The following is a 10,619-nucleotide window of genomic DNA, read 5'->3' as shown; positions in this document are numbered from 1 at the left end:
CCTATCCCTGTCGCCCATTTCCCTTCCTTGTCCCCCATTTCCCTGTCCCCCATTTCCCTGTCCGTGTCCCCCATGTCCGTGTCCCCCATGTCCGTGTCCCTGTCCCCTATGTCCCAGTCCGTGTCCCCATGTCCCGGTCCGTGTCCCTCATTTCCCTGCCCATGTCCCCATGTCCCTGTCCCCCATTTCCCTGTCCGTGTACCCATGGCCCTGTCCGTGTCCCCATGTCCCTGTCCCCATGTCCCTGCCCGTGTCCCCATGTCCCCCTCATCCGGTCCCCGACCCAGCCGTGTCCGTGTCCGTGTCCCCTCCAAGGGGGACACGCAGTACGGCACTGGGGTTGGGGACACGGGGACCCAGGGGGGACCCGGTGACACGGCGGGGGGCGGACATGGGGGGGCGGTCCCGGCGGGGCGGGGGGACCGGCGGCCACCGCGGGGGGCGGGGCACGGCGGCGGCGGCGGAGCCGGTGGGGCCGAGGGAGCACCGAGACCACGGGTACGGGAGGGACCGGGACCGGGACCGGGGCCGGGGCCGGGGCCGGGGCCGGGGCCGGGGCCGGGGCCGGAACCGCGACCGGGACCGGGATGGGGATGGGCAGGAAAGGCGGGGGAACCGGCGGGGAGGGGCAGGATGGGAGGGCGGGGACGGGAAGGGGAGCGGGGGCACGGAGGGGACAGTGGGGGGAACAAAAAAGGTTTGGGGGGGGCACAAAAGGCGACTGAGAGGGCTGGGGCACAGCAAGGGGGTCCAGGGGGGGCTGGGGTGCGAAAAGAGCTTGGGTGGGGATACGGGGGGGCAGGGGGGACGGAGAACGGGGGTGGGGTGGCCGTGAGCTGCTGGGGGACCAGGACGGGGACACCACTCCACGGGAACGCCGCGGTCCACCCCAGAGCCCCAGGGAATCCCACGAGATCCCCCCCCCCCCCCCCCCCGGATCCCTGCGAACCCTGTTTGACCCACCTGAATCCCCCCTGGATTCCCCCCGAACCCCTGCAGACCCCCCCAGGAGCCACCAGGCAGGGCAGTGGTGACCCCCACCGTGCCTTGGGTAGGTGCCCGGGCATCCCGGGGATCCCAAACCCCCCGGGTGTGCAGGAGGATCCCTAGTTTAGGTCTGGGGGAGCTCACCCCTTGAACCCCCATCCTCCACAGGTCCCCCAGTGGCCAAGACGGAGCCGGAGGAGATGGAAGCACCAGGATGCACCGGCTCAGGTGGGGAATGGGGGATTCTGGGTGGGGACCGTGGGGTCCCGGGGGGCTCGGGCCCACCCCCGAGCCGGGGAGGGACCTGTCTGTGCCTCTTTGTTCCCCCAGCATGGCTGGTGGTCCCCAAGGCGGAGGTGACCCCCGAGGGCGACGGGGATGATGCGGGGAACCCAGAGCTCCACGACTCAGGTGAGGGACACGCTCCGGTGAGGGACGTGGCGGTCACACCGGCACTGCCAGGCGTCCCCCAGGAACACTGGAGCCACGCGGGCACTGTCACCCTGTCCTGGGGCTGGTGGCAGCGCCGGTTCTTTGGGGGATGGTCACCACATTCCCAGGGCCAGTGACCGTGCCAGGTCCTCGAAGTGACGGTCACCGTGTCCCTGGTGCCATTGGCCTTGACGGTCACCGTGTCCGGTGCTGGTGGCAGCTCTGCGTCCTTGGGTGACAGTCACAGTGTCCCGGTGCCGGTGGCCGTGCCAGGACACGCTGGCGTTGCCACGTCCCCTCACTGTCCCTGCAGGGCAGTGGCTGGTGCGGAAGGTGAAGGTGGAGGAGGAGGATGAGGCCGAGGCCTGGGCCGCCGCAGCTGGAACCGGGGCCGAGGCCCTGCTGGCTCCGCAGCCGCTGCCCGGCGCCATCCCCCCCGACCCCGCCGGGACCCCGGGCTGCAAAGCGGAGGAGCCGTGCCCAGAGGAGCTGGAGTACGGGGTGCCGCCAGCCTGGGCGTCGGGGCCGCGCCTGGACGGCATCGGGCTCGGCTTTGGCTCCGGGCTGGGGACGGGCGCGGGGACGAGCCCCGGAGCCGCGGGGTGCGGGCGCTGCTCCCAGCCCAGCCCGCGGCCCTTCTGCTGCCCACAGTGCGGGAAGGCCTTCGGGAAGAAGGCGCACCTGACGCGGCACCTGCGGGTGCACACGGGCGAGCGGCCCTTCCCCTGCCCGCACTGCGGCCGCCGCTTCCGCCAGCGCATCCACCTGCGCTCGCACCTGCGCACGCACACGGGCGAGCGGCCCTACCCCTGCCCGCGCTGCGCCCGCCGCTTCCGCAAGAAGACGCACCTGGACCGGCACCTGCGCACGCACACCGGAGAGCGCCCGCACCCCTGCCCGCGCTGCGCCCGCCGCTTCTCGCACCGCCAGCACCTCCTGCGCCACCTGCGCCTGCACGGGGAGCCAGCCCCGGGGCACGGACACCGCCGTGGGGATGGTGACGGGCACGGGGACGGCCCTGCCGAGGAGAAGCCGTTGCCCTGCCAGGGCTGTGAGATGAGCCTCGCCTGGAAGCAGAACCCAGTGTCGCAGCTGGGGCTGCGCACGGGAGGGATGCCAGGAGCTGGGAACGGACACCTGGAGGAGCACCAGGATGGGGATGGGGATGGCCCTGCTGAGGAGAAGCTGCTCATTTGCTCCCAGTGTGGGATGGGCCTTACCTGGAAGCAGAACTCATCGCACCTGTGTCAGCCCCTGGACAACCAAGGCCTCGGCTGTGACCGAGACCCCCAGCACACCCTGCAGCCCCCTCAAGAGCCCGGAGCCCAGGACCCCCAGTTCTTGTCACAGGTGCCAAGTGCTAACTGCAGCCATGGCTGCGCCCAGGACCCCCAGCCTCTCCTGCAGGCCCCACAAGTGCCCGGTGCCCAGGACCACCAGCACCCGCCACAGGTGCCCAGTGCCAAATGTGGCCAGGGCTGTGCCCAGGAGCCCCCGCAGCCGCCACGGGTGCCCCCTGCCCAGCGCCCCTTCACCTGCCCTCAGTGCGGGCGCGGCTTCGGGCGCAAGGCGCACCTGGCACGGCACCTGCTGGTGCACTCGGGCAACCGGCCTCACGCCTGTGCCCGCTGTGGCCGCCGCTTCAGCTCCAAGACGAACCTGGGCCGGCACCAGGCCGTGCACACGGGCCTGCGGCCCCACCACTGCGCCCGCTGCGGCCGCGGCTTCACCCGCAAAACTCACCTGGAGCGCCACAAGCGCACCCACAGCACCAGCACAGGGACGGGCACGGCCACCACCGGCGCCGGGATGGGCACAGGGACGGGCGCGGCCACCCCCGGCACCGAGATGGGCACGGCCACCACTGGCACGGGGATAGGCGCAGCCACCGCTGCCACCAGCACCGGCGTAACTGGGTCCCAGATGAGCTTGCCAGAGCCCCCCACCCTCTGCCCCTGAACACCAAGAGATGCCAGGCGCTCCAGTGGATGCTAGTGGTGAATCCTTGGCACTGTGGTGTCAGGATGTGCTGGGAGGTGCCACGGGCCCTGATGGCTGCCGGCGGTGAGCCCTGGCACTGGGATGTGCCAGGGGACCCAGTGGCTGCCACCGGCACATCCTGGACACTGGGATGTGCCAGGTTCCCTCGTGGCTGCCAGTACTGCATCTTTGGCACCCTGCACTGGGATGTACTGGCATGTGCCAGGAAGTGCCGGTGCCGCAACCTGAGCACTGGGGTGTGCCGGCGGCCCTGGCAGGGGGATCCCACAGGATCCCACAGAATCCTGGCCCGTTCTAGCAGCGGCAGTGGCGCCGGAGCAGCGGCCGGAGCGCTGTGGGCAGTGGCGCTGGAAAGCCCCCAGTGAGGCCGGGGACAGGACGGGTGTCCCGGCGGTGGCGCTGCCGTGGGCAGGACACCCCGGGAATGAAGCCGAGCTGCCAATAAAGCCGATTTTATGGAATTTCTCGGGGGTCCCGGGGGAATCTCGGGGCGGGCCGGGGACGCCGGGGGGCGTGGCCCGGGAAGGGGCGTGACCAAGGCGGGGTGGGGTGCGCGTGCGTCCGGGAGGCGCAGGGGCGGGGCCTCATTTCCATGGCAACAGGGGCGGGGCCTCGGGGCTGCCGGGAGCCGCCGTGCGGTGAGAGCGGGGAGGGGGGGAGCCGGGCTTTGGGAATTTGGGGTGGGGGCCGGGGGCACCGGGGGGACGGAGAGGGGCGGATGGCATGGAGAGGCTCGGGGGGCGCGGGCATGGGGTGACAGAAGGGTCTGGGAGCAGCGGGGAAGGGATCGGGGGTCGGTGAGGTCGGGAGATGGGTCCGGGGGCAGTGGGCGGCTCTGGGGGCGTAACGGGGGCACCTACGGGAGGAATGGGGAGGGCTGGGGGCACCGGGATGGAACACAGTGGGTGTGGGGGTGTTGGGGTGAGTGGGCTCCCCATGGGCTCTGGAGCTGTAGTACCTGTGCCCCAGGCTCCCCCCAGATATGCCCCACACGTGTCCCCCCTCGCCACACCAGTGGCCTTTGTGCCCCACACGTGTCCCCGCACCCCCAAGACCACAGCAGATGTGTCCCTCATATGTCTGTGCGCCCCATATCCCACCCATATGTGTCCCACACATGTCCCTCCACCCCAGGTCACCCCATAGCAACCGTGTCCATCCAGGGATGTTCCCCAGTACCACCCGCACACCCTTTCCCTGCTCAGGACCCCCACGGGGATGGAGGGGCTTGGGGAGGAGGTGACAGCCCCAGATGTGCCCCGCACCCCCTGACACGTCCCCTGTTCCCCCAGCCGTGCCCCATGTGTGTCCGTGCACCCCCTCACACAGCACACGTGTCCCCACACCCCACAGGCTGCCCCGGGGGGTTCCCTGTGCCACCCCGGCCCCTCTGTCCCCCCAGGACCTCCCCGCAGGCATGGAGGGGTGTGGGGAGGAGGCACCGGAGCCGGAGGTGTCAGAACCATCGGAGGAGGAGGAGGAGGAGGAGGAGGATGAAGGCTCCGGGGTGCGGGTGACGCCGGCGCTGCTGAAGGCCACCACGGGCGAGTTCTCGCTGGAGTCCATCCTGCTGCTGCGGCTGCGCGGCCGCGGCATCGCCCACCTGGGCTGCCTGGCTGACTGCTCCAACCTCGAGTGGCTGGACCTGTCCGGCAACGCCATCGCGGGGCTGGCGCCGCTGGCCACGCTGCGCGCCCTGGCCGTGCTCAACCTGGCCGGCAACCGCGTGGCCAGCGTGGAGCCGCTGCGGGGCTGCCGCAGCCTGCGCCAGCTCAACCTGGCCGGGAACCGCCTGCGCAGCCTGCGCCAGCTGCGCTGCCTGCAGGGCCTGCGGCACCTGGAGAGCCTGCGGCTGCGGGACCCGCTGGGCAACCTGGGCAACCCTCTGTGCGCCATCCCGGCCTACCGCGCCGCACTGGCCGCCATGCTGCCCGGCCTCAAGGCCATCGACGGGCAGCGCGTGGCCGGCCGCGGCAGCGAGCTCTTCCGCCTGTGCCGCGAGCTGGACGCGGCGCTGGACGGCAACGCCGCGCCTGCTGCGCCCTCCGAGCCGCCGCAGCCGTGGGTGCAGGCCGGCTTCTGGGAGCCGCGGCCCGCTCGCCGCAGCGCCGTCCTGGAGGAGGCCACGCGGCAGCTGGGCCAGGCCCTGCGCGAGTGCCGCGAGCTCGGCCGCCGTGCCGACGACTCCATCGCCCAGGCCCGGCGCGCGCTCGGCCGCCGCCACCACGGCAACTTTGGCTTCTGAGCGCAGCAAATGGGGCCGGGAGTGCCCGGGGCTGCCGGTGACCACGGCACGGCCAGGGGATCCCCCAGAGTGGTCCGGGCGGGATCCTGCGCTCTCTGAGCTGTGGGAGCCCAAAGATGGGACTGGAGAGCCCCCAAAGCCGTCGCAGCCCAAAGCCATCGTCATCTGAGCCTCTGGACCCCAAAAACGGGGCCAGGAGAACCGCCAGAGCCACAGCAGCCTGAGCTGTGGCACCCCGAAATCAGGGCTGGGATACCCCCAGAGCCATCACGAGTCCAGCTCCTTCATCTTCTGAACTGCAAGACCCCAAAAACACGTCTAGGAGACTCTAGTGCCACCCCTGCCCAACTTCATTTTCTCAGCCAAAGATCCCAAAAATGGATCCAGGGAAAGCCCCAGAGCCCACACTGTCACCGTAAGACCCCCAGAGTCACCAAAAGCCTGTCTCCATCTTCTGAGCTGTGGGACCCCCACACTGGAGCTAGGGTACCCCCAGAGCCACCACAGCCCACAGCAGGACTATGGGACCTCCCCAGTGCCACCAGAGAGAGCCCAGCACAGGATCCCCAGGGAACACCAGAAGAGCCCAGTCCCGGCTGTGGGACATCTAGGGGACAGGGGACATGGTGGCACTGTGCATTAAACATGTCCCACCCTCCAGTGTCCCTCTGTCCTGCGGCCTCAGGGGTCTCTCCACTTCTCAGCCTGCCACATCCCGGCCTTTCAGCCCCGGGGACAGCAGGTGACACAGAAGTGTCACAGGAGTGCCCACCCACCCTGTCCCTGTGTGTCATCCCTGGGAAAAGCAGGTGGGGGTGACCCGGGTGGTGCCAGGTGGCAATGAGAGCCGTGACAGCGGAGCCAGCGCTGGGTTTACTGGGGAGTGGGCACAGGTGGGGCATGGGGACACGTCCGGGACCCTCCTTGGTCACTCGGTGCTGGGGGGTGACAAGCAGGGCAGGCCAGGACCGCGGTGGCAGCGTCCATCGGTGCCATGGTGCCTGGAAAGGGGACACAGAGGGATGGGATCCCTGCACCCCCTGTCCCCATCCCGGGGTGTCCCCAGGGGTGTCCCCGTACCCACCTAGGCTGGCAGCCCCCGGGAGAAGGCGAACATTCCGGGCAGGTACAGCATGTCCCCGCCTTTCCCGGCCTCCTCCACCGCCCGGCACTCAGCTTCGTCCCGCTGGCGGATCTCCTGCGGGCACAGCAAGGGCTGGCACCGTGTGGGGACATGGGGGGACACTGGCGGGGGGCACTGGGGGCAACTCACCTTGGCCGCCAGGTGGTGGCTGGGGCCGCAGTTGTGGTACTTGTCCAGCACCTTGGGGACATCGCTGGTGTCGAACTTGTAGCAGGCCAGGCAGATCGGCTTCCGCTGGGGACACGGTGGGATGTCACTCCCGGGACACCCGGGGACCCTCTGGCACCGACAACCATCCCTTCTGCCCCACCCTGGCACCCACAGCAGCAGGGGGTCTGCGGGAGGCTGAGGGGCTGTGTGACCCCTGGGATGTGGAAAACCCAGGGATGTGCTCCAAGGGAGAGGGGACACCCAGGGATGGGCCCGAGGGATGGGGGACATTCAAGGATGGGGCTCTATGGGGAAAGTAGGATGTGCCCCAAGGGAGGGGGGACACCCCAGGATGTGCCCCAAAGGAGGGGGCGTGTGACCCAAGGGAGTGGGACAGCTTGGAGTGTGTCCTGAGGGAGGGGGCAACGCTCCAGGATGTGCCCAAGGGAGACGGGACCACCCTGGGATGTGCCCCGGGGGAGGAGGGACACCCCAGGACACCCCAGGACACGTGCCAGCAGTCGCCCCTCACCCGGCTCTCCAGCACCCGGCAGTGCCGCTGAGGCGCTCGCTTCCGACACCCCGTCTGTGCCAGGCTCAGGCGGAGCTGCACGAACGTCCCCGAAGGGTCCTCCTATGGGAACAGGGGTGACAGGGCGTGGCAGGGCCCCAAACTCCCCTGGAGAGACCCCGACCTCCAGAGCAACTCCCAAACCCCTCAGATTCCCAGGGAAATACAGCACCCGGCGGGACCCCGAACCCCAGGAGTGACCCCAAATACTGGGGGAGACCCTGAGTCCCACAGACACCAACCCCTGAGAGACACCCCAAAGCTCCCATGGGAACCCAAAATCCCAGGAGGGACCCTGAATCATGGAGACGCTCAGGTAAATCCGTCCCAGGAATGACCCCAGGGTGGCTCCCAGATGGGCAAGTGACCCAAAGTGGGGGGGTCCCTGGAGTCCCGGCCATTCCCAGACACGGGACAGTGACCAGGGCACCCCGGGATGGACCCGGCTCCGGGGGCAGCGGGATCAGCTCGGATCCGTTAATGAATAACCGAGCTCAGCCCGGTCAGCAGGGCCGATCCCGGGCACCCCCAGGAACCCCGGCATGCAGCGCCCACCCATTCCCTCCGGGACCCCCAGATCCCCTCCCCGTTCCCGGGGCCATCCCAGATCCCAGTCCTGAACCCCGAATGCCAAATCCCAAGCTCACCTGCTCGATGACCCTGTCTGTCTCCCATTCCCTCTGGGACCCCCCAAACCCCCCACAACTCTCTCACTGTTCCTTCTGGGACACCCCAACACGCTCCCCATTCCCACGGTCGTCCCGGACCCCAAATCCCGAATCCCAATCCTTTTGCTCCCGTGCTCGATGACCCCATTCACCGTCTGCTCCCTCCCTGACCCCTCCCCCGACCCCCTCCCTGTTCTCGTGGCCATCCTGAACCCCAAATCCACGACCCCAACCCCTGTTCACCCCCTCGATGACCCCTCCACGCCCTGCTCCCTCCTGGCCGCTCTGTCCCCCTCCCCATTCCCTCTGGGCCGCCCCCTCCCCGAGCCCCTCCCCATTCCCCAAATCCCGGTGCCCAAGTCCCGGCTCCCGGTGCCGAATTCCGTTGCTCACCCGCTCGATGACCCCGTCCACGTCCCGCTCCTTGAAGAGGAAATGCACATTGCTGCGCCCGTGGAAATATTCCAGCACATCCCGGACCACGCGCCGCTGCAGCGGGGACTGGCCCGCGGCCACCGCGGCCACCGCGGCCACCCCCAGGGCCAGCGGCAGCCACAGGGACACCGGGAGCCTCATCCCGCCGGGAACGGCCTCACGGATCCGCGGGCCGCTGGCGCCGGGCCGGCATGAGCCGATTTCCTGGGATCTGCCCCCAAATCCGCCCCCGGCACGGCCCCGCGGGTGACCCCCCCCACCCCGCGGGGCCCGGGAGGAGGGGCTGGGATGGGATAATGGGATGGGATAACGGGATGGGATAACGGGATGGGGGGAGAGACCCCGGGAATGGCGTCATGGGCCGGGAATGACATCGGGAACAGCCTCCGGGAACGGCTCCTGTCCCCCGGAATAAACTCCTGCCCCTCGGGATTGGGCTACTGACTACAGGGAATGCGCTCCAGGCCCTGGGAACACCCCCCTGCTCTTCCCCGCTGTCCGTGTCCCCGGTGTCCCCTCCTGGGAGCAGGAGGAGGAGTGTGGGGGGAGGGAGGTGATGAAGGCTGGGGTTGGGGTGGGGGGGAGCAACATCCGGAGCTGTGGGGGACACCGGGGGGCACTGGGGAACACTGGGGCTGTACTGGGGGCACTGGGGGACACTGGGAGGCACTGGGACTGTACGGGGGAGCACTGGGAGGCACTGGGGCTGTACTGGGGAGCACTGGGGGGGTACTGGCAGGCACTGGGGCTGTGCTGTGGGCACTGGGAGCACTGGGGGACACGGGGGATTAGTGGGAGGCACTGTGGCTGTTGGGATTGTTTGGGGTTTAAGTCTTCAAAAGAGCTGAGCAGCTGTTAGTTGTTTATTCAAGAGTAAACTTTATAAAGTTGTTTATTGTAAAGGCACATCAGTCTCAAAAGGCAAAGAGTCCCAAGCGTTCAAGTCCATGCTCAAAGCTTTCAGCAAGGAGTCCCAAATAAAAGAAAATCCCAATTAGAAGTGAAGTCCCAATTAGAAATTAGGTCCCAATTAGAAATAAGGTCCCAATTAGAAATGAAGTTCCGATTAGAAATAAAGTTCCAATTAGAAGTAAAATCTTGATTAGAAATAAGATCCCAATTAGAAATAAAGTTCCGATTAGAAGCAGAAGCAGCTCCTGGTGCAAGGCCCCGAGAGGGCCGAGGTTGCAGCCACAGCTCCTCTCTTCTTCTGGGCGATGATGATGATGGTGAGGAGAAAGGAGAGAGAGAGAGTCTATACCCAATGCACATTTACAAATTACCCAATGAGCTGAAAGCATGAACCTAAAGCATTTCTTCTAAACCTATTAAAATTCTGGTCCTATAATATGAAAATTTATGTATAATTTGCTCATATGGCCTATCTGTTCTATCTGAAGAATGTAAGCAATATCCTCACTATGTTTTATTATGTCTAAAACTAGGTTTTGGAGCTCTCACTGAGACTTGTTTTTGAAACTTGCTTTTGAAATTTGTTTTTGAAATTTGTTTTTGAAACTTGTTTTTGTTTTTGAGCTCTTACTGAAGTTTTTCACACTAAATTCTAAGGCTTGTACTTTTAAAGGCACTTTAGAGATATTCTTACTTACTTGAACTTACTTACATAAAACTTAACCTTACACCTCTATTTCATGTCTTTGTGGCTTAATGTACTTTAATTTCTCTAGAGGTTTGAATTCCTGCACTCTGATCTCTCTCTGAAGAATTCAGAGATGCCTCTGTTTCACACACTCCAACACTGGGGAGCACTGTGGAGCACTGGGGCTGTACTGGGGAGCACTGGGGAGGCACTGGGGAGCACTGGGACTGCATTGGGAGGCACTGAGGGGCACTGGTGCTGTATTGGGGAGGCACTGGGGAGCACTGGGACTGCATTTGGAGGCACTGTGAGGCACTGGGGCTGTACTGGGGAGCATTGGGGAGCACTGGGGAGCACGGGGACTGCATTGGGAGGCACTGGGGAGC

The 10,619-nt window shown here is 66.5% G+C and overlaps 3 protein-coding genes across 3 annotated transcripts; 2 read left to right on the top strand and 1 right to left on the bottom strand.

Moving 5' to 3' along the window:
- Positions 1–473: 473 nt before the first annotated feature.
- ZNF467 (zinc finger protein 467) lies at positions 474–3,798 on the top strand. Its single transcript, XM_062505609.1, has 4 exons — positions 474–498; positions 1,156–1,215; positions 1,318–1,398; positions 1,733–3,798. Exons 2-4 carry the CDS (start codon positions 1,188–1,190, stop codon positions 3,376–3,378), a joined length of 1,755 nt encoding a protein of 584 aa, XP_062361593.1. The 5' UTR covers positions 474–498; positions 1,156–1,187; the 3' UTR covers positions 3,379–3,798.
- Positions 3,799–3,875: 77 nt separating this feature from the next.
- Positions 3,876–5,665, top strand: LRRC61 (leucine rich repeat containing 61). Its single transcript, XM_062504950.1, has 2 exons — positions 3,876–4,058; positions 4,823–5,665. Exons 1-2 carry the CDS (start codon positions 3,876–3,878, stop codon positions 5,663–5,665), a joined length of 1,026 nt encoding a protein of 341 aa, XP_062360934.1.
- Positions 5,666–6,749: 1,084 nt separating this feature from the next.
- RARRES2 (retinoic acid receptor responder 2) lies at positions 6,750–8,774 on the bottom strand. Its single transcript, XM_062505700.1, has 4 exons — positions 8,592–8,774; positions 7,492–7,593; positions 6,939–7,043; positions 6,750–6,863 (listed from the first exon to the last, which is right to left on the bottom strand). The coding sequence occupies exons 1-4, from the start codon at positions 8,772–8,774 to the stop codon at positions 6,750–6,752; spliced, it is 504 nt and encodes a 167-aa protein (XP_062361684.1).
- Positions 8,775–10,619: the final 1,845 nt, after the last annotated feature.

This window comes from Cinclus cinclus, chromosome 1, assembly GCF_963662255.1.
Source record: "Cinclus cinclus chromosome 1, bCinCin1.1, whole genome shotgun sequence".
NCBI lineage: Eukaryota > Metazoa > Chordata > Aves > Passeriformes > Cinclidae > Cinclus > Cinclus cinclus.
The sequence above is the reverse complement of the archived record's forward strand: the minus strand, read 5'-3'. Positions and strand labels throughout refer to the sequence as shown.

Excerpts from the sequence above, each read along its gene's own strand:
- ZNF467 (XM_062505609.1), top strand. The coding sequence starts at position 1,188 with ATGGAAGCACCAGGATGCACCGGCTCAG. Across the intron at positions 1,216-1,317 it reads ACCAGGATGCACCGGCTCAG|CATGGCTGGTGGTCCCCAAG; the intron begins GTGGGGAATGGG and ends TTGTTCCCCCAG. Across the intron at positions 1,399-1,732 it reads CCCAGAGCTCCACGACTCAG|GGCAGTGGCTGGTGCGGAAG; the intron begins GTGAGGGACACG and ends CTGTCCCTGCAG.
- LRRC61 (XM_062504950.1), top strand. The coding sequence starts at position 3,876 with ATGGAATTTCTCGGGGGTCCCGGGGGAATCTCGGGGCGGGCCGGGGAC. Across the intron at positions 4,059-4,822 it reads CTGCCGGGAGCCGCCGTGCG|GACCTCCCCGCAGGCATGGA; the intron begins GTGAGAGCGGGG and ends CTGTCCCCCCAG.
- RARRES2 (XM_062505700.1), bottom strand. The coding sequence starts at position 8,774 with ATGAGGCTCCCGGTGTCCCTGTGGCTGCCGCTGGCCCTGGGGGTGGCC. Across the intron at positions 7,594-8,591 it reads TGGACGGGGTCATCGAGCGG|GAGGACCCTTCGGGGACGTT; the intron begins GTGAGCAACGGA and ends CTGTTCCCATAG. Across the intron at positions 7,044-7,491 it reads GCCGGGTGCTGGAGAGCCGG|CGGAAGCCGATCTGCCTGGC; the intron begins GTGAGGGGCGAC and ends CCGTGTCCCCAG.